The sequence below is a fragment of the Herpailurus yagouaroundi genome, unplaced genomic scaffold (assembly GCF_014898765.1).
Source record: "Herpailurus yagouaroundi ecotype Mexico unplaced genomic scaffold, PumYag 253, whole genome shotgun sequence".
In the NCBI taxonomy this organism is placed as follows: domain Eukaryota; kingdom Metazoa; phylum Chordata; class Mammalia; order Carnivora; family Felidae; genus Herpailurus; species Herpailurus yagouaroundi.
In genome coordinates, this window is record NW_024412470.1 from 6,225,581 (window position 1) to 6,248,473 (window position 22,893).

A 22,893-nucleotide genomic window follows, 5' to 3' on the forward strand; every position below is an offset into this window, starting at 1 on the left:
GCTTGCTCTCTCTCTCTCTCTCTTTCTCTCTCAAAAATAATAAACATTAAAAAAAGTCCAAAAAAATCGCATGATTTCCACATTCAGCCAAGATAGATTTAGAGATACTGGCTTTACCGTCACTGAAACAACTGGAGAGAAAAAAAAATCAGACAAAATTAATGAAGCCATTTTCAAATCACTGGGCATCAGATAACAAAGGACAGTGATTCCCAAAAGATCGGGAACAAGTGCCGTTAGCTCTACAATTGTGCCTGCTTACTGCACTGAAAGAGTCCCAGGTTGTGTTTCTCTAGAGAACCTTGACTAATACAACATTCTTGAGCTTTGTTCTGTTTGTTCAGGTAAATAACTAGGCGTCTTGGAGTTTCAGGTTTCTTTGGCGTCTTGGAGTTTCAGGTTTCTTAGGCAAGGTACGAACAGCATTTAGTCTGGGTTGAGACCCTTCTGCGTACTTCATCCAGGTCTAGAATCATAAGGTACTATTCTTGGCCCTATGTCAGGAACTGTTCCCTGGGAACAATTGGATAGTTTCTCTGATGTTGAGTAATTTTGTCAACCTCATGTGCCGATGAATTCTCAAAGGGGACCTTTCATGGATCCCCTGAGTGTTTGCTCTCTCACCCCGCCCCATGCCTCCTCTTGGTACTCAGCCCTGTGAGTTTTAGCTGCCTTGCTTTCCCTGGACTTTCAGCTCCGTCTCCTCAACTCTGGGTTCCTCACTTCTGTGCCACAATAGGGGACACCCACACACAGCCACACACATAGGTAGAAGAGGTTTTTTATAAGGAATTGACAAACGCACAAATGGAGGCTGATGAGTCCCACAGTCTGCTGTCTACAAACTGGAGACCCAGGAAAGCCAGTGGTGTAATTCAGGTTGAGTCCCAAAGGGAGCTGATGGTGTAGATGCTAGTCAGGTCTGAAGGCCTGAGAACCAGGAGTAGCAAGGGTAGAAGAAGAATGATGTCCTAGCTCAAGCAATCCCAGAGAAAGGGGTGAATTCCTTTTGCATTTTGCTCTTTTCAGGCCCTCAGTGCATTGGATGATGCCTACCTATATTGGGAAGGGCAGGCTACTTTACTGAGTGAATCGATCCAAGTGCTAATCTCATCTGGAAACATCCTCAAAAGCACAAAAATTAAGGTTTAATTTGGGTGCCCCATAACCACTCAAGTTGCCACATAAAAGTAGCCATCACATTTGTTCATAATGTGTGGCATCCAGTCAGAGATCACTAGTCATGCAAAGAGACAAGAAAATAGAAACCATGATGAGGAGAAAAATCCACCTATCCAACCAAGAACTACCAGAGATGTTAGAATTAAGCAAGGATATTAAAATAGGTTTTATTACTATATTTTGGATGTTAAAAAAGTTAAGTAGAGGCATAAAAGATATTTTTTTTAAAAAGACCCAAATCAAACTTCTGGATTTGAAAACTGCAGTGACAGAGATGATAAATATACGGGGTGGAAGTAGTGCTAGATCAGACACTGTAGGTGATAAGATTAGTGAACTTGAAGACCTAGCATTAGAAGCTATTCAATATGAAATACACAGGGAAAAAAGACTCAAGGAAACTCATCAGATTCCCTGTGAGCTGGGGGACACTTTCAAGCAGCCTAGTAAATGGAGCTGGAATCACTGGAGGACAGGATTGAAGAGGTGTCCAGAAACAGATTTAAAGACATAATGGTTGAAAATTTCTAAAATTCATGAAAGCTATAGATCCACATATTCAAGAAGTTCAATGAAACCCGAACATAAGAAGCATGAAGGAAACTGCACTGAGGTATATCATAATCAAATTGCTCAAAAGTACCTGATAAATAGCAATCTTAAAAGCAGAGAAAAAAAAAGACACTTTACATAGAGAAGGATGAAGATAAGGTTGACATCAAGATTTCTTATCAGAACGCATGGCAGAATACAGTAGAATAAAATCTCTTAATATACTTGAAGAACAGTATTGTTGACTTATCATACCAAGGAAGATAATTCTGTAAAGCAAAGATTAAATGAAGATTATTTTTTCCAATGTACAAGACCTGAATGAATTCACTGGCACACTTGAGCCTTGAGAAATGTTCAAGGAAGACCTTTAGGCATAAGGAAAATGGCAATAATAGGTGGAAATAGTGGAGCCACACAAAGGAGTGGAGGGTGCCAGAAATGGTAACCAGATACGTACATGTATAAAACCATCGTCTTACTATTTAAGCATTTTTAAAATGTAACTTCTTGTAGCATAGGGTTTCAAAAATACGCAAAATAAAATACAGGACAACAATAACATGAAGGTCAGGAGATGGAGAAGTGGTAATAACTCTTATAAAGTGCTTACTATACACATGAAGTAGTACAGTATCACTTGAAGGTGGACTGTGATAAGTGATACACTATAAACCCTAAAGCAACCACTAAAACACTAAAATAACAAGAGAAGAGAGAAAATAGAATCATTAAGAAGACTCAATGATCTGAAAGAAGCCAGAATAAGAGCAAAAAGGGAACAAAGAACAGATGGAATAAATAGAAAAAAAGATGCCTAGGCTTAAACTTTATCATAGAAGTAATCACATTAGATATAAGTTGTCTAAGTACCCCAATTCAAAGACAGACGTGGTTAGATTGGGTAAAGAAGCAGGATCCAAATAGATGCCATCAGGAATCATACTTTAAAAAGACATAAAAAGGTTAAAACTGAAAAGATTGAAAAAGATACCTCATGCTAATAGTAGTCAAGTGAAAGCTAGAGTGGCTGTATTAATACCAAAGTAGATTCTAGAGCAAAGTATACAACAGGGATAAAGAAAGTTACTTTCTAGGATAAAGTAGTCATTAGTCATAACAATGACTCCTAATAATAGAGCTCTAAAGTACACGAAGCAAAAGTTGATAGAAGTGAATGGAAAAATAGATATATGTATATAATTAGAGATTTCAATATCCTTCTCTAAGTAGTTGATAGAATAGACAATGTGAATAAGGTTCTAGAAGATGTGAACAACATTGTCAACCAACTTGACCTGATGGACATTTATAGAACATTCCAGAAGAGCAGAATATATATGCTTTTTGAGTGCACATGGAGCATCTACCAAGATAAATCATATTGTGGGTCATAAACCGAATCTCAAAAAATAAAAAAGATTCATGTCATACAAAGTATGTTTTCTGGACATGGTAAAACTGAGTTAGAAAGCAGTAACAGAAAGATCTCTTGAAAATTTCCAAATATTTGGAAACCAACTGACATACTTCTGAATAACTTCTGGGTTAAAGAAGAGGGAAATCAGTATTTTGAGCAGAATGAAAATGAAAACAGCATATCAAGTTTGTGCAATAACAGTAAAGCATTACTTGGAAAGTTATAGCACCATATATTAGAAAAAAAGAAAGATCTCAGATTAGTGACCTCAGTTTGTACTATAAGAGACTAGAAAAAGAAGAGCATATTGATCCTCAAGAAGCAGAAGACAAGAAATAAAGAGCATAACTCAATAGAAAATAAAAAGGAAAGCCAATGAAAACAAAAGCTGGTTCTTTGAGATTAATAAAATTGATTAACCACTAGCTAGTGATCAGGGAAATAAAAGAGGAAATACAAACTACCAAGATCTGCAATCACACAGGGACATCACTACAGATTCTACAGAAATTAAAACAGTAAAAGGGAATGTTATGAATAATTTATGTTTATTTGATAGTTTAGATGAGGTGAAGAAATTCCATCTAAGACACAGATTGCAAAAGCCTACTCAAGCCTTAGGGCTATTAAAGAAATTGCATTTTTTGTTAAAAACCTTTCTGCTAAGAAAACTCCAGGTCCAGATGGCTTCACTGGTGAATTCAGTTAAACATATTAGGAAGAAATAGTATTAATTCTATATAAACTCTTCTAGAGAATTGAAGATGAGAAAATACATCACAGTTCAAACCAGACCAAGATATAACAAAAAAAGAAAACCACAGACCAGTATCTCTCATGAGCATAGGCACAAAAATTCTAAATAAAATTGTAGTAAATCAAGCCCAATAATCTATAAAAATGATAATACATAATGACCAAGTATGGCTTATCCCAAGAATGCAAGGTTCATTTAACATTAGAAAATCAATCAATGTAAGTCACATATTAACACATTTTAAAAATAACTTCCAAATGTTCTGCTCTACAGGCACAGAAAAAGCATTTGAACAAATCCAATGTTGATTACAGATATTAAAAAAAAGAAGTAATCAGCAAACTAGGAATAGACAGGGGCTTAAAATAGCCTCTATGAAAAACTCACAACTAACGTCATACTTAATGGTGAATAATTAAATGCTTCCCCTTATGATCAGAAACAAAACAAGGATGTTCACTCTCACCACACCTGTTTAGCATTATAGTGGGGCACAGTGAGGCAATGACCAGTGTATTAAAGCAAGAAAAAGAAGTAAAGCATACAGGTTGGGAAGGAAGGAGTAAAATTGTAGCAGACAATTGGAAATTGAAATTTAAAAAAACCTTTCAGTGCAAAATAGCATCAAAAAATATGAATTGCTTAAGGATAAATCTGGTAAAACTGTGAGACCTATAGTTGAAAACTATAAAATATTGCTGATATAAATTGAAGACCTAAATGCACGGACAGATATACATTGTTCAAGAGAAGACTAAATATTGTTATGCTATCATATTGTCACTGTGACAAACGGTATATCAAATATTAAGCTCCCCTGTGTGATCCCCAGAGTCAACGTAATCCTGATCAAAGTCTCACCAGGATTTTTTTTTTTTTTTTTTTTTAGAAAACAACAAGCTGATTGTACAATTCATATGGAAAATTCAAGGGGCCTAGAACAGCATAAACATGACCTGATTTCAAGACTTAGAATAAAGCTGTGGTAATTAGGAGAGCATGGTATCAGTGTAAAGAGAGACAAAAAGAGTATTGGAACAGAGAATAGACAACCCAGAAGTAGATCCATACCACCGGGCAGTGGGCTTCAGACAAAGGAGGAGAGACAGAGTGGAGAAAGAGAAGTCTGTTCAACAAACAGTACTAGAACTATTATAAATATCCCTGTGCAAAAAATTGAACCATACCTCAGTCAAACCTAAATTAACTCAAAATGCTTCATAGAAGTGAATGTAAAGCCTAAAGCTATACAACGTCTAGAAAAAAAATTAAGCCGAAGATTTCTTAGGTTTGATACAAACAGCAGGATTCATTCATAAAAGAAAAATTTGATAATTTGGATTTCATCAAAATAAAAACTTACGCTTTCCAAAATACACTATTAGGTGAATGAAAAGACAAGCCACAGACTAGGAGAGAACAAAGCATGTACCTGAACAAGGACTTCTATCTGGAATATATAAAGAACTATCAAAGCTCACTTAATAAAAAATAACTCAGTAAAGTAACACTTCACCAAAGAAGATATGTGCATAGGAAATAAGCACATTTTAAAAATGCACATCATTACTTCTCAGGGAAATGCAAATTTAAACCACCATGAATTATCACTATATGCTTATTAGGTTGACTAAAATTAAAAAGTGATTAAAATACTAAGTATGGGAGAAGGTGTGGAGGAGCTGGAAATACACACTGCTGATGGGCAGTGTGTAAAAGGCACATCACCTTGGAAAACCATTTGTCGGCTTCTTAAAAAAGTAGATGTCAAATGATCCAGTCATCCCTCTGCTAAGCATGTACCCCTGATAAATTCTACATCCATAAAAGGACTTGTATATCAATATACATAGCCCCTCTATTTGTAAAAGCCAAAAATTGGCGGGGGTGGGGGGACCCTCAAACGCAGATCAACAGCTGAATAAATAAGCAAACTGTGATATATGCATACAATGGAATGCTATTGAGCAATAAAAAGCAATGAGAACCTATTGATGTATGGGAGCAACATGGGTGAATCTCCAGTTAGGCTGAGATAAGCCAGAGAATTAGAATACATGGTGTATTATGTATCCCATATATAAAACTGCAGGAAATGTGAACTATTATAGAAATTCTGCTTGGTGTGGGCTTGGGCCCAGTCAGCAAGTGGCAGGAGGTAGGATTACCAAGGGAGGAGAGGACTTGTGGAGGTGAAGGGTACGTTCAGTTTGAATGTGATCGGGGTTTCACAGGCGTATTTCATATGTCACCATACGAATACCAGACTGCACTTTGTGTAGCTTATTGCATGTGAATTTTATCTCAGAGCCGTAAAAAAAACAAACAAAACATATATATATATATTTGTCCCTTGTTACTTTCTAATATACAAGTAGTATTCTATGTATTTTTCTCCACCCCTTTAAAAAAAAATTCGGGAAATCATACTCTGGCAATATATAAAATCTATTAATTTTTTTTTCCAGTTTCACAGTTTCCTTTAGTGTATTCAGCAACTCTTCTATTGATGGACGTTTTGGTTGTTTCTAGTCTTTTGTTACTGTAAAAATGCTGGGATAACATAATTTTGTGCATATTATCTTTTCACCGTTTGTTGTACGCACGGTATCTTTGAGATCTTTGGAAGTGAGATTGTTACATCAAAAGGTAAATACATGAGTAATTTGGGGAGATGTTGCTCAATTCCCTTTCACAGAGGTTGTATCATCTTGTGTAATGATGAGCAATGTATGTGTAGAATATTCTCCTACATTCTCTCACCAGCAGAGTATGTTGTCAGATGTTTAGATCTTGCCAGGATAAGAAATGGTATCTCAGTGTAGGTTTAATTTGTAGGTCATTTATTATGTGTGAGCATGTTTCCATAGGCTTGTGAGCTATTCCTAGGTCTTTTCCTGAGAACTGTTTGTTCAGTTTTTCAGCCCATTTTTCTGTAGGTTTGTTGGCTGCTTTCTTCTCTATCTGTACGGTTTATATTTTAGGAATATTAACCCTTTGTCTCTAATGTTGCAATATGTTTTCTCAGGTTGTCATCGTCAAGCTGCTTGTTCTGCATTTTTTGTATGCAGGGGCTGGACAAATTTTTTTTATTTTTAAGTAGTTGTTTGCAAATCTTTTGGATTTTGAGACATAATTGGAAAGGTTTTGTTCATAATACATTGAGAAATTTACCCATGTTTTTCCTAGTACTTGTTTTCATTTTTTTTACAATCAGGTGTCTGATCATTTGTAACTTATTATGAAAACCAATTTTATCATTTTCCGTATGGTTTATTTAGTTATGCCAATACCGCTTATTAAAAAGGCTCCCCCCCCCAACTGACGTATTATATACCAAACTTTTAATGCAGTTGGGTGTATTTTTGGATTTTCTATTCTGTTCCATAATCTGTATTCTTGGGTCAGTACCTTACTTAATATTTTAATTGCAGAGCCTGCCTTCCCCTCCCTTTCCACCTCCCCTCCATTGCTCTTCGTTTTCAGAATTTTCTTGATTATTCTTCCGAATTGACGTTATATTAAACTTGAAGATGTACCTTTAAAGATTTGCAAACATTATTTTCCCTCCAGGGTAAATGTCCCCACTTTCTACAACTTTTAGAAGGAGTTTATATATAATCCTCGCCCTTTCCCACAAGGCAGATCACTGTAAAGTACGGAACCCAGAACTGAACCCTTTCGCATGGTGCGTAATGACGTGGCTCCTTAGAAGCAGCGTTATTACGGGGCATCAGCAAGAGTGTGGGCCGGCCAGCTCGTGGCGTAGGAAGGGGCACTGGAGATGCCGGGGAAGGAAGCCTGGCCCAGGGGACCTAGGCGCAGCCCCGGTCCTTACTAGGGGGCGGGAGAGGCTGCTCTCCCGCGTGGGCTGTAGGACAGATGCGTGCGGTTGCGGTCCCGGCACGCAGTGACACAAGGCCGGCACTGAGGGGCGTGAGTGGCTGAGGGGCGTGAGTGGCGGGTCTGTCCCCAGCCCCTGCTCCTCCTCATAGCCCCCGGGGCCCTTTAAATCAGGCGGTCTCCCCCAGTTCCTGTGGCAGGTGAGTGTCCAAGAGCCGCGCCTCCCTCTTCTTCCGCGTAGGTCTGTTCGCTCTTCGCTGCCTCGCTCCGCCATTGGTTTGTGCCGCCGTGGCCCCGCCCACTGCGGGCCGGCCTCCGTAGGCGCCTTTACGGCCTCTCAGGGGCAGTGTCTGATGACGTGTTTTCCAGGAGGCGTTGGGGGAAAGTGCCAGCGGCGGGGGGAAGGCGAAGTTCACTCCCAGTGTCCGCCTCCTCAGCCGGCTCTTTTCCGAAGGAGGAAACGGTGAAAGAGGGGAGGGGGTCCCAGTGCTGTTCACGGGGAAACGTCGCCTCTGCTCGGCCTTCCCCACACAATGGATTCAGTTCCTGCCACTGTGCCTTCTGTCACCGCTTCTCCGGGGGACCCGGAACTTCTGGGACCCCTGTCGGTGCTCTACGCAGCCCTCATAGCCAAGCTACTGGAGGTGACGGTCCCCGCTCCCAGGGAGGGACCCCAGCTCTGGCAGGCGGGTAGACGAGTTCTGAGCGGAGTGGGCGCGCTGACCGGGGGAGGGAGAAATGGAGTGGGGTCAGGCCCGAGGCAGGCGAGGCGTTGTAGTGCTGTTTAGAGAGGAAAGGGGGAGTGTGTTTGAGGTTTCATCACTTGCTCATTTGTTATTGATTACTTAAATTGTACCAGGCATTGTGTTACTTTCTCGTTTGCGGTCACGATTTCTTCGGGTCCTTTTCCAGCGACCCCGCCACTGTTGGGGAATGGGGCCGGTGTGATAGTTACTTGTGTATTCGTAGAGGGCAGTCAAAGTATAGAAGCCGGCAGGTGTTTAACACAATTGTATTCCAGGAAACATTTAAATGAAAGGCTTTGGGTTATGTAGAAGATGGTTAATCAGAGCGGTCTAGACCAGTTATCAGGAGCTGTCTGAGCTTACTCAGCATTTGTTTTTATATAAGAATAGAAGAGAATTAAGATTTAAAATCTTAGAGGAAAAACATCATTTGTGTTATTCATTATCATTTTGGTTTTATTTGCAGCCACGAAAGGTGATTATTTCTCTAGGGTGTTCAGTTTTTTGTTTCATGTGGCTTTTTAACTCATAAAAATTAGCTAAGAGGAAAGTATGATCCAGAGATTCTAGACAGGTCTTAGACAACATGATGTGGTAAGACCTATTGTAAAGTGGAAATACATGTTCAGCTTAAAGACATTTAGCTTCATGATATTCAGAAACACTTCATGCCAAACAAGAAATGGGCTGCCAGTATCCCAGCTTTATTGAAGCAGTGGAAGCGACTGAAGATTTTTGATGGAGAAGTTTTCTCATGGAGGTTCATTTCGAATTTCTGTGGATGACTCGTTGTGACTGCTCTATTGTAAATTTCCTCATGGTTTGCTATTTCTAATATATCTGTTTCAGTTGGTTGCTACATTGCCTGATGATGTTCAGCCTGGGCCTGATTTTTATGGATTGCCATGGAAGCCTGTACTTATCACAGCCTTCTTGGGAATCGTGTCATTTGCCATTTTCTTCTGGAGAACTGTCCTTGTTGTGAGTAAATTAAACTTATGCCTTGACTCATCAAGACAAAGGATATTTTATTTTATTTTATTTTATTTTTTTCAACGTTTATTTATTTTTGGGATAGAGAGAGACAGAGCATGAACGGGGGAGGGGCAGAGAGAGAGGGAGACACAGAATCAGAAACAGGCTCCAGGCTCCGAGCCATCAGCCCAGAGCCTGACGCGAGCCTGACGCGGGGCTTGAACTCACGGATCGTGACCTGGCTGAAGTCGGACGCTTAACCGACTGCGCCACCCAGGCGCCCCACAAAGGATATTTTATAATCACTGGCCCTTTTGCTTTTTTCTTCAGCTACTAACATGAACACAAATGCTTATATTCTAAATTAATCTTGTGAAATAATTCAGTGTAATCTTTGTTAGCAAAGACTTAATCTTAATGGGAAAACTTCAATTTATGAATCTTAGGTAAAAATCTAAAGGTTAAGTGTACGTATACCTACTTGAGCACTTATATACCTTTTTTTTAAAACTTTTTTTTTAATGTTTATTTTTGAGAGAGAGAGAGAGAGAGAGAGAGAGTGAGTGGGGGGAGGGGCGGAGAGAGAGAGGGAGACACAGAATTGGAAGCAGGTTCCAGGCTCTGAGCTGTCAGCACAGAGCCGGACGCAGGGCTTAACCCCACTAACTGCAAGATCATGACCTGAGCTGAAGTTGGACACTTAACCAACTAAGCCACCCAGGTGCCCCTGTACATTTCTAATGAATTGGGAACTTTTACAGCTATCTTGAAAAGCACTTAAATAGTATATATCAGAATCCTTAAAAATTTCATATCCTTTTATTATAATATATTGCCATGTCTTATAATGTATTCTAAGGAAATAACTAATCATGCATTAAAAATCTTGTGTAAGGGTGTTCAGTGGAACACTATTTATTAGAGTGAAAACTTGGTACAAACTAAACGATTCATAGTAGGGGAATTGTTCAATTCTTGTATATCCGTATAATGGGATACTAGGTAACTCTAACTGTATGTATTTCAAAGACACTGGAGCCTAGAAAATGCTCACAGTTTAATATTAAGTGGAAAAAAGCGGAAATCAAGACCTTAAAGTATAGATAAATGTATATTATATAAATACATGTACAAACAAAAAAATGCTACAAAACAACAAAATAGTAAAAGAAATATTTGTATCTAGGACACTAGGTAATTTTTCAGTCTTTTTCCAATTGTATCTGTTTCACAGATTTTCTGATTTGGTCATGTGTTAATTGTGCCCGTAGAAGATCTTTTTATTTAGAAATACAGATTATGTTAGTATCCAGAGAAATACTTATTAAAATTTTTATTCCTTGGAGTCTCTGTGCAGAATCGGTCTTTGGTGCTTATCCATGTGTGTATGTGTGTACACTTAAGCATATTTGCACTTGTGACTATATTTCATTTTGTTTCATGGTTATCATGTAATTGGAGAAAAAAAACATTCTGTGTGAATGAGCTTTCCAGATGACAAGCTTTCAGTTTCAGTTGAAGCTTAATAGTTAAAGTAGCCAAAAGTATTGGATGCCTGTCTTCCTAAACTTGAGTATTTTTCTGATTTCTTAGTTTTATCAGACATATCATTGTTCATAAACTTTCTCTCGTTGCACAAGTGATGGTAAAGTCACTTAAAAAGAAAGGTCTTTTGCCTGGATTCCTGTGAAGAGTCTTTTAACCTCACAGGACTTTTCCTCAGATGAGAGGAGAAAGGGAGCATCGAGAGGATGAGTGGAAGGGGGAAAAGGCGAAAATGTTTCTTGTTTCCCACTCTTGTTTCTCCCATCTAAAAGATCCTAAACCCTGTTTACATTTTCACAGGGTGAGGCGGGCTTTATGTCCTAACTGCTGCTTCTCAGCCTCTGTGTTTGACTTTGGAACCGTGGGCCCTGCTCTTAATTTGCTTGGTTCTTGCTTCTTCCCTGCCTCCTCCTGCCTGCTGATCTGGGTGAAAAAGAAGCTTAGTCTCTCATTAGCAAGGCTGTGACATTAGAGAAGCAGCCATTTCTTTCCATGTTGGAACTCGGACTGCATTTTCCTATAATGACATTATTAGAAGTGGTGTTAGATACTCTAATAATAAGATATCATGGATGATTTCTGGACTGATTTGGGTATCTCATTACCATTTTGTAACTTTTGAACGTGGACATAAATTCTGGGTCACAAAGACGTTCGGTGATACAATTTAAAACGAATTGAGTATCGCTTAGATTTTATAACCCTATACTTCAATGCTATCTTTAGAGATGAGGTAGAGGTCAGTTGTCATTTCTCTTGTTCGTGAATTTTCCTCTAGCAGTCTTCTTTCCCTTTTAGGTTGAGGACCACTGTGTTTAAAGATTTGGGAAAATGAGATGATCTAGTTTATTAGGTTTCTAAACTCAGCCAATTGCCAACTTTTTTTTTTTTTTTTTTAACGTTTATTGATTTTTGAGAGAGAGCACACAAGTTGGGGAGGGGCAGCAAGAGAGAGGAGGACAGAGGATCCGAAGTGGGCTCTGTGCTGACAGCACAGAGACAAACGTGGGGCCCAAAGTCATGAACTGTGAGATCATGACCTGAGCCAAAGTTGGACAGTCACCTGGCTGAGCCACCCAGGTGCCCCATCCAGTTGCCAACTTTTAATAGGATTTAAGATGTTTTCTGGTGAGAGAAAGAGACGTTATCTTAGTACAAAGATTATGCCTTTAATCTTGTTTCCTGAGAGTCTCTTTGAATGATCATTGTTTCTAGACCTCATTCTGGCTGTTTGGGGTTGTCAAATGAATGATTTCAGGTAAAAGAAGCATTAGTGTATTTAATATGAAAAGACCCATTTCCACTATTGATGTTAAGTGCTTATTTAATAAGATTGGTGCTCTTTTAATAGATAAAAATACCTTTAGTTGCAAAACGAGGTATTCACTTTAGTGCTTTTATTTATCAGAAACTATGAGGTATCTCTACCAATTAGATTTGAAATGCTTTTTAACCTTTTGTTACTTTTAATCTTACAGATTATTATTTTGAACCTGTTATTAAATTTTCATTTAGTTATGATTTGACTTGTATATATTATTTCTGTAATATTATATAATACTATAATATTTCTATTAACATTTTGACATCTAATTTTTTTTTCTTCTAGGTAAAGAATAGAGTATATCAAGGTAAATATTTAGGCTTATTTTGTTACTTGTACTTTTCCCCCAGTATTGGTGTTTGATCTGAGTTGATTCTGTATGTAAGCTAGAAGTAGATAACAATGACTTCTGATGCCTGATTCACTTATTCACTCCTGAACATTTTACTAATCCAGGTTGCTAGCTTGGATGACACAGTAGTTGGTGATGCCACCAAATGAAACAGGAGATGAGATGGGACAAATTGTGGGAGTAGGAAGAAGATGACTAGTTTGATTTGGGGCAGACGTGTCAATGTGAACAGTATTCCTGTGCTAACGGTGTAACCAACACTATACATTTACTTAGGAAGGTAATTTGAGGACTAGAGATGTAAATCTACGTGCTTATGTTTATTGTCTCTTTCTTTTTGCAAATGACATGTATCCAAAATGATCACATTTACTAAGAAGAAAGGTACTTCATAAAGGGAAGGATATCAAGCTGAAGTATTTTATTCTACTTCCTATCTTTGAAATAAATTTAAATTGGAGTTTCTCATTGAAATAAAGGTCCTCATCATATTTTTCTTAAATTTTAGTAGTATCTTTATACCCTTATTGCTGTCAGCTACAGATTGCTTTTTTAAAGGCATAATAGTTATGTTCGGGAGTCCTTTTCGTTCATAGTGCTAGGTAGCATACTGCTGATACATTGGGTAATTCAGTTTTATTTAGTGATCATAGTAATCTTATGGATTTCCCCTCCCTTCTAGTCACTGAACAGCAGATTTCTGAGAAGTTGAAGAATATCATGAAAGAAAATGCAGAACTTGTACAAAAATTGTCAAATTATGAACAGAAGGTATAATTATTCTTTCAGTATTTATTTCAGTATATTCCCTCATGATTCCAGCTTGGATTATTTCTTCCTGTATCATAGTTCAGTTATTATGGTTATTTTAAAATTTCATTATTTCCTGCAAACCTTCCAAATCGGAAGTAGTCATCCTGTGTGTAAAGTATTGTTTTCTTCTCTAAGGGGTTACCTACTCAGGTATGTTTGGATAGCACTGTGATTTACATTTCTTAATTCTGAGTGCTTTATTTTCTATAGATCAAGGAATCAAAGAAACATGTTCAGGAAACCAAGAAACAGAATATGATTCTGTCTGATGAAGCAGTTAAATTTAAGGTAAAAATCCTTTCTCTTTTTGAGATTACATTCTAAAAACAAAAGAAAAATAGTGAGTAATTACTATTAATGTCTGTTAATAGGATAAAATCAAGAAACTTGAAGAAACGAATGAACTTCTGGATGATACAGCAAAAAATCTGCGTGTTATGTTAGAATCCGAGAGAGAACAGAATGCAAAGAATCAGGACTTGGTAAAGTTTTGCTGCAAGGCATTACTGTGATTTTGCTTTCTAACTGCCATGTAGGGGCGGGTGAATTAAACTCTGCATTTTCCCATGCTTTAACTAAAGGAAGAGTGGGAGTCAGGGAAGTTGAACCTGCACCCATCCGTCTTCATAGAATCTTAAATGCTAGTACCACAAGTTGTTATTTTTATGGCTCTAAGAAGTATTTGTGTTCTTAGCCCTGGGTAATTTTCGTATTGCTTGGCTCTGCCCTCTGAAACATATGGAACAACTAAGAAACTGTAGCCCAGTCGAACAGTTCTAGCACTTTTTTTTTGTTTTGCATGATCCTTTTTAAAACCAGCCTTTTAGAACAGTTTTAGAATTTCAGAAAGGTTGCAGTGCTGGTCTAGGGGGTTCCTATACACGGCACACCTAGTCGAGCTTGTGCACCGGGTAGATCCGGTATTTGCCAGCTTTCACCAGTTCCCACTCTTGGTGTGCTGTTCTCTTTGGAAGGAAGGGACTGCACGCGGCCCCCAGCCGAGATCCTGAAGAGTAGGCAACACCTCCTTGAGGAGGCAGTATCTTCACAAATTATTTGGAATTCTATAGGTGAGATTCATTTGTGTATTCTGCCTCAAGGCCAACCATTTTTCAGTTCAGGCAGGAGGATTTTTAATTTTTTTTTTGAAGTTTATTTTTGAGAGAGAGCGCGCAAGCAGGGGAGGGGCAGAGAGTGAGACACAGAATCCAGCCTGAGCTGTCAGCACAGAGCCTGACGTGGGGCTGAAACTCACGAACTGCGAGATCATGACCTGAGTGGAAGTTGGATGCTTAACCCACTGAGCCACCCAGGTGCCCCAAGAGAATTTTTAAAGTGACCTTGGGGATTTTTTTTCCCCTACCAATAGGAAAAACCATTGATTTGAATTAGATTATGTGAAAGTTTGTTTTTTCTTTCTTTTTTTCTTTCCCCTTTTTGATCTGGTCATCTACCACGTTATCTCACAGTCGGGAAGGTTGTGGATGGCATGTGATAGAGCTCTGATTATTTTTTTCTTTCCTTACCTCTTTACCTTCTTGACTTTTCTCCTTGGCTGAAAGTGAATCACCTGCTTTTACCTGAGAAGTAGGGGATGGCCCTGGAATGATGTTTCGTCTTTTTAGCATATATCCCACTCTTCTACTAAAATTCTACCACATTTTTTTTTGTGTGTTCTTTTTCCACATGGCAGATTCTGGAAAACAAGAAGTCTATAGAGAAGTTAAAGGATGTTATTTCAGTGAATGCCTCCGAATTTTCAGAGGTAAAACTGTCTGTAATTTCTGCAGGATTGCATGCCTTAGTTTTGTTGAGGAGCAGACATTTGATTTTTGTTAGGATATGCAATAAATGAAAACTATATGATGTCTAATTGAGAAAGTGTAACACCTCCCCACCCCACCTCCCCTTTGGAATTAATTCACTAATAGTGTTTTGCATTAGGTTCAGATTGCTCTTAATGAAGCTAAACTTAGCGAAGAGAAGGTGAAGTCTGAATGCCATCGGGTTCAAGAAGAAAATGCTAGGCTTAAGAAGAAGAAAGAGCAGGTAAAGGAAAGTTTAACATCCTAGATTATGTGAACTAGGGGACCGAGTATCATTACCTCTTGAGTATCTTTTTTCAGATCTTTTTTTAGGGAAATGAAATATGTATGCAGAACTCTATTCTTAGATATGCAAAGTTTAAATTGTGCTCCCAAAATTGAGTTCATGTATATATCCTCCATCTGTTCTGGATTTTCTGTTCTCTACAATTCCTTATAGCTATCAGAGTGTTTAGTCTTTTCCTTGTCAAATACCAACCAGTTACTAACTTGAATAGCCTCAGGGGGATGATGGATTTGCTTCTTGACCAAAGAATTTGGTATTCATAACCCTCCTTTGAGCAATTAACTGCTTCACTGACCAAGGGAAGGTTACGTGACCTGCAGTGGACATGGGAGACAGGGAGATGTGCTCCTGGGTTCCTACTGAAGTGAATTATTTGAAGTGGCTGCAGTTTTCTGAAGGGTACAGTAAACTGGATCGACTTCCTTGACAACTCTCATGTTCTCACTGCAGTTCTGAGGGTAGGAGCCATTGCCCCCTGTCCCTTCACCCAGGCCTCTGTCCATAGTGACAGTGAAGAGTAGCATGGCCCCCTGCTTCCCTGTGTCATTCACATGGTCCTGACATGTCCAGTGCAAAAGCCCTAGCCTTTGGAAATTCATGTGTTTTAACATTTCAGTTGCAGCAAGAAATCAAAGATTGGAGTAAATCACATGCTGAGCTCAGTGAACAAATTAAATCATTTGAGAAGTCTCAGAAAAATTTGGAAGTAGCTCTTACTCACAAAGATGATAATATTAACGTAAGTTTATTCTCTTGAATACATGCCTAATTCTCATGAACTCCCACGAAATCTTTTTGAGAGGCTCTTTCTAATACCCCTTTGCTTTTTTTCTAGGCTTTGACTAATTGCATTACACAGTTGAATCGCTTAGATTGTGAATCTGAATCTGAGGGTCAGAATAAAGGAGGAAATGAGATGGATGAATTAGCAAATGGAGAAGTGGGAGGTAAGATGGGTTTCAGGGAGGTTGGACCTCTTTTTGTGTTCCTGTCTTTAAGTACACCACTGCTCTTTTTGGCTGAGTGAACTTCCTCGTGAGTGTTAGAGTTGTAGACGCAAATCACTGGACTTGTGCACACGTTTGTGTGCATTGGGCAGAGGTGGGTGGCGGGGCGTGGTATAGCAGTGGGTGTGCCGTGAGCACAGACTCTGCTTTTCCATCTAGAGCAGCATAGTCGTGACTCCCCCTCCAAGTACTGAGCACTGAATAGCAGGAGAAATTTATTTCTCAGTGCCGTGGAGATGACATTTAAATTTAGTGCCCATCATCTGTGTAGCTTTGCAGTTTTAAGGCCTACAACCAATTTTAGGAGCACTGAGGTGGTGGGAGCCATAGACTACTTGAGACCCAGAGAGTGGAGCTAAAGGGTAGCAGTGTTTACTGATGAGGGACATGTTTCTAGACACTTTTTCAAGTTGGATATTGCTTGCATAGTGGGTGTTTTCAACCACACCTGGTAGCAGATTCAAGGGGAGAACAGGACAGTAAGTCTTTCTAAATAAGATACCTGAGGGGCACCTGGTGGCTCAGTTGGTTACGCGTCCAACTCTTGATTTCAGCTCAGGTTATGATCTCACAGTTTGTGGGATCGAGGCCTGCATCAGGCTCTGTGCTGACAGTGAGGAGGGAGCCTGCTTGGGATTCTCTGTCTGTGCTTCCCCTGTCCCCTCACCCCTCCTACACTCGTGTGTGTGTGTGTGTGTGTGTGTGTGTGTGTGTGTGTGTGTGTGTGTCTGCGTGCATGTGCGCGCATATGCTCTTTCTCAAAACAAACAAGTAGATTTAAAAAATAATAATAATAAATAAGATACCTGACCTGAGAGAGAAGAGCCTTCATTCACACATCCCTTCTTGTTTGAGAATGGGACAGATACCATTTTTCTTGTGCAAACTAGGGACTTACTTTTTGAATCTAAGTTTGCAATTCTCTTAAAAGTCATGGAGCCTCATCAGTTGTATTGGTTAATTTGGTTTTCCTTTGAATGTTTGAATACTGTAATTGTTTACTTTTGGAGAAATCAAGAAAATTTACTTAAAAAGCAAAGGAGGAAAAAGCGATTAAAGCGTTTTGTATTTTAGGTGACCGGAATGAGAAGATGAAAAATCAAATTAAGCAGATGATGGACATTTCTCGGGTATGATCTTTTTTGCGGAGTACCATTGAGTGCCTGTGAATTCTCACTGTGCCTCCCTTGTAAGACTATGTCTCTCTTTTGGAATTTTTAGACGCAAACTGCAATATCAGTAGTCGAAGAGGATCTAAAACTTCTACAATTTAAGCTTAGAGCCTCGATGTCTACTAAATGCAACCTGGAAGGTAGGCTGCTTCCTGAGAAGAAGGTGCTGCGTTTCTTACCCCCTCTCGCATCCCTCCGCCCCCGGTTTGCAAGTCCCGTGTGCACGCACAGCCCAGCTGTTTTATCCTTCACAGACCAGATAAAGAAATTGGAAGAGGAGCGCAGTTCGCTGCAGTCGGCCAAAGCCAGCCTGGAAGGCGAATGCAAAACCCTGAGGCAGAAGGTGGAGATTCTGAACGAACTGTATCAGCAGAAGGAGATGGCTCTGCAGAAGTAAGATGCTCACGCCTCGCCCTTCGCTGTCGTGTCGTGTTGTGTGAGCAAACGTGGGACTCCTGGACAGAATTCTGTCTTTTGTGAACATTATTTGTGGGGCTTTGCCATCGTAGTTAGTAGAGATTGGTCTCTGTCTCTCTTTCGTTTCCCATAACTTGCATTTTTCTTCCATTCCAATCAGTCGTCTGAAATTGTGGCCGGCGCAGTTTCCCGGTGCCGGTGTCACCGCCGTGCCTGCTGTGTGGAAACCCACCTGCTCCCTGTCGTGGCTCCACCACGAGCTTCACTTTGTTTTTTTGTGGCATTTAAGGAACTGTGATCTGTCCTGTGTTTGGTCTACTACTTGTTAATATATAGACTTTCAGAATCCTGAGTGATTTGTAGGACATGATGTTTAGTAGAATAAATGTTCCAGAAGGAATATTTAGTTATAGGAAGGTGTTCTAAGTTTTGGACTTCATATAGTCAGATGCTCACATTAAACTTTACACAGTGTAATTGTGGCAAGGACGTTTGGAGTTTTAAATCTCGAAATACCGGATTGGTGTGTAGGTTTAGGTATTAATCTCCTGAAATCTACAGATTTCAGATTTGGAGTTAGGTATGTCTTGTGAAAGACACTTTTGTAGTTCATTTTACGTTTTCTTCTCCACGAAAATACCCGCATTCTCTAAAAATAGCTTGTCAGTGGCAGTTGCCATATGGGTTTGCTCCTCTGCTTTACTCTTCGGCATATCCGGGATTTCTGAGAAGGCTTGTCCTGCTAAGCATACTTCCTCTTTTTGAAATTTAAGCTCAAGCTGCTATTGCCTGATGCCATTAAACATGGAAACCATACCACTGATGTTTTCTCTAACTCCTGGCTCACCACACAATCAGTTTAGATTTTCCAAATTTCTTTCAGGCCAGCCCTCTAAATACCTGGCCTCTTTCAGAGAAATATTTCTCGTTACGTTACTTTTGTCAAGAGCACTTCTCTGCCACCAGAAGTAATCTGAATGTCCTAAACGGCAGTTGTTTTCTTGACGATCGTCATCGTGGCACTACTTTATTCCGTTCGTCCGACATGCGCAGAGTCACCATGCCTGGCTTGTACCCCGCTCTTCCTCCCCGTATCCTCTTCCCTGCCAGTCCCTGACTCATCACCTCTTCCCACTTTCCCTTTCTTGCACCCCCTCCTCCAGGCTCCGATGAATTCTGTCTCGGCCCAGAGTGAGCTTTCTAAAACGCGAGTCTTCGTGTCCTCCTGTGCTTACAGTCTATGAGAAATGCTCCACTGTCTTGTGGATCGGTGCCGGACTGTGTCGCGGGCACGTGGGGCACTGCCCTCAGTTGCGGGGAGCTGCCTCTCGGGTACATGTCTTGTAGCGACGTGGGGCACGTCCTGCCCTGTGGCCGCTTGGAGCCTGTGTGCGCCGCTTTCTCTGCAGTGAAAGGTCCTTTGGCAGTGTTTCCCCCTGGCAGCCTCTGCCTCCCGAAAAGTTCATGTTCCTTCAAATCTTTTCCGACGTGAGTTGCAGCAAGAGACTGGGGGAGACTGGGGGAGTGCCCATCTTTTCTTCTAACGTAACTCCTAAATATATGTTTAGATTTGAATCTGCCTGTTGCTGTTTGCTTTCTATTGATGGCCTGTTCTGTGTTCTTTTGTTTCTTCCTTCTTTCTGTCTTTGGGGTGTTTGGATATTTTCAGTAATTCTGCTTTTCCCCTGTGTACACTGGGTAGTTACAGGTTGCCATTCCCCTCTCCAGCTAATTACCCGAAAGACCACACCATACACCCTGAACTTGTCGAAGTCTGACCTGAATTAATGGATTTACCTCTTTCTGGGCTTTAGCACCTGCCTTAGATGCTGTCCGAATAATTCTCTAGACACCTACCCTCCACAGATGTTTCTCCTGTCTTGTTGCACTGCCTTCTGGCCAGTGTTCCTTCTGTCGATGCACAGATTCATAGTTCTGTGGTTCTTCGTTGTCTGCACACCTGCAGTCTTTCCTTCGGGGTCGTGTTCATTCTACTTGAAGGACGTCCCTTAGTGGCAGATTCGATCGGTGTGTCTGAGCGTGTCTCCGTTAGGGGCCCCCCCCCCCCCACCGCATGCACAGCCGCTTGATGTCATCACTGTAGAAGCAACCAGGTACTTGCCGGTTTTATAGTCTCTGTGAGGAGTCCAGGATCAGGCTTCTTTTCCTTGTTCACGCGTCTCATCCCTTCCCCGTTGCCCTTAGTCATTCTTTCTGACTTTCAGCAGCTTTACCGGGAGGTGCTCAGGTCTCCCTGCTTCCCTGCCCTCCCCCATCTCGTGTGCATTTATGCTGCTTGGGGTCATAGGCACCTCTTGATTTGGGGGTCCTTGTGTATTCTGCCTCATCCTGTCTTCTTTTCAAATTCCATTTACACTGTTTTTTATGATCTCCCCTGTGTCCCCTACATTCTTACCAGGATTTGCTTCATTCTGGATTGGTTTTTACCTGCCCTGTCTCCCAGTGTGCTAAAAATCTCACTTTGCTTGCCAGATCAGCTGCTGAAGTCATTCATTCAGTTCATGTCAGTGACTGTGTTTCAGTTTTATAGTTTCTCTTCTGTTAACATCTGTTAATTGTGACTTTTACTTTCTTGAATATGTAAGGCATAATTATTTTGATGTGTGTGTAATGATTCCCATGTGTGGATACCTGATGGGTCCATCCCTCGTTTTTTAGATTTTGATCTTGATGTCTTGTAGGGTGCCCGGTCAGTGATTGAGAGGCAGAAATTGTGTATTAATTGTAGAGGAAATGAGAGGGGTGATGTGATTTTCCTACAGAAAAGATGGGAGTTTATTTCTAGCACGTGGTCATTTGATTTTTAATACAGTCAGCAATTCAGATCCTTTGGAAATGGCCTCATCCCTTCAAAGGACACTGTATTGCCTGTCTGCATAGCTCTTTCGAGTCTCAACCCAAACTCTAGGGCTTTTACTGGGGGTCCCTGTCATTGGTAACCTTGAACTCCACTTATTTTTCTTACAACCCAGGGTCCGTTGAAAGCTATGCTCAGTCTCCTTAGGTCTCTGTTGTCTTCAGTGTGTGGGATGAACCTGGGGAAAAGGTGGCTTCAGATACCAGGCTTTCTTGTAATTCTGAGATTCCTCTTCCTCCTGGTACTTGGTCTCATATATTCACTTGTTAGCTAATACATTAGCTCTCTGATGCCTCCAGGCACATTTTTTATGTTTTTGTCCAGTGTTCTAATCGTTCTCAGTATTCTCAGACCAACTCCTTCATCACTGGAAAAAACATTGACTCATCTTTTCTCACATCTCTTCCTAAGCCAGAGACAGGGATTTTCCTCTTGTTATGTGCATCTTTTACACGGTAAACTGTGAGCTTTGTTAGTGCAGGGAGAGTACTTTGCTCATACTTTTGACTTAGCGTCTTACTAGGTAACCAATATATCATAGCCACTCATACGACATTTTGCTGAGTATTAAGTATAAAAGAATATATACACCTTTCTTCTCTTTCCTGTTATTTTAGCTCTTCTCATTTTGCTTCTGATTCATAGAAATTTAAGTTTCAAGTTAAGTGTTTTTTGAATTCGACTTATGGGCAAAGATGTACAAGGGCAACGAGAAAAGCATTTTTATTTTTATGTTTTTTGAGAAAGAGAGGGCACAAGTGAGTGAGAGGGAGAGAGACAGACTCTCATGAGGGAAGAGAGGGAGAGAGAAGTGGGGCTCACCCGATGCAGGCCTTGTGCTCACCTGAAGTACGGCTTGAACTCATAAACTGAGATCATGACCTGAGCTGAAGTTCTGTGCTTAACTGACTTGAACCACCCAGGCTCCCTGAGAACAGCATTTTTAAACCTTTAAACATTGCTGCCATTGCAGTCTGTTTTATGGTAGATTAACATCTTGAGTTTGAAGGTTAATTGGATTAAAACCAGTTTCCAGTAGGTAATATCCTGATAACGCAACATCTGGGATTCTTTATCTATTTTATTCACTAGACATTGCCAGTTCTGAGATTGTTCTCAAATCACAATTCCGCTGAAATAGGTGGTAGGTGTTCCATATCTGAAGTGTGGGAATGTTCTGTGGTTAATTGCACAGGTTACAAGACATGTTCTAAAAGGCCTTCTTTGGCCGACTCTCTTATCGTGGTACCCGTCTCGGATTGAGAAGCAGTCCTTCCATGATAGCAATAAGGAAAGTGACTAGGTTTCCTGTGGTAGAAATAAGTAATGATCGCTTGCTTTACCTGAAGCTTACCTGTGTGAGGTTGAGCAGCCCGGGCCTTCCACAGGGAAGTGGGCTTTCACTGTGTTAAGCACAAGGAACTTGTCCCTGGGCATGTAGAGTTTTTGACATTTCTTTACTGGTGAGTGAAGAATTATGAGACATTAGAAAGTGTAGGTGATTTGCCAACAGGCTAGAGATTGATTTTTTTATCCTTGAATGGCAGGTTTGAGCTCTCTCCTGACTTTGTACGTCTGCTGTGTGTTTTAGAGAGGAGGGGAGGTGATGTGTGCTTAGAGGGCATTCAGGCCGCTGGGAAGACAAACACTTTCGACTGACGACCGATTTTGTCTTAGGAAACTGAGTCAAGAAGAGTATGAGCGGCAAGACCGAGAGCAGCGGCTGTCAGCTGCGGATGAAAAGGCGCTTTTGGCTGCAGAGGAAGTAAAAACGTACAAGTGAGTTCAGCTTCGAAAG

General features: G+C 40.3%; 1 protein-coding gene across 9 annotated transcripts in view; it reads left to right on the forward strand.

Moving 5' to 3' along the window:
* MIA3 (MIA SH3 domain ER export factor 3) overlaps positions 1-22,893 on the forward strand; it is a 53,586-nt gene that overhangs the window by 24,693 nt on the left and 6,000 nt on the right. For 6 of the 9 annotated variants that reach the window (XM_040461013.1, XM_040461008.1, XM_040461007.1 and 3 more), the window contains 13 exons: positions 9,350-9,481; positions 12,630-12,651; positions 13,379-13,467; positions 13,720-13,797; positions 13,881-13,991; positions 15,203-15,274; positions 15,454-15,558; positions 16,238-16,360; positions 16,457-16,568; positions 17,703-17,758; positions 17,850-17,940; positions 18,055-18,193; positions 22,773-22,874. In XM_040461013.1, the coding sequence (XP_040316947.1) occupies positions 9,350-9,481; positions 12,630-12,651; positions 13,379-13,467; positions 13,720-13,797; positions 13,881-13,991; positions 15,203-15,274; positions 15,454-15,558; positions 16,238-16,360; positions 16,457-16,568; positions 17,703-17,758; positions 17,850-17,940; positions 18,055-18,193; positions 22,773-22,874 (1,232 nt within the window). Of the gene's footprint in view, positions 1-8,128; positions 8,399-9,349; positions 9,482-12,629; positions 12,652-13,378; positions 13,468-13,719; positions 13,798-13,880; positions 13,992-15,202; positions 15,275-15,453; positions 15,559-16,237; positions 16,361-16,456; positions 16,569-17,702; positions 17,759-17,849; positions 17,941-18,054; positions 18,194-22,772; positions 22,875-22,893 lie in introns of those variants that run through there. The other 3 variants (XM_040461014.1, XM_040461015.1, XM_040461009.1) reach the window with 3 other exon arrangements.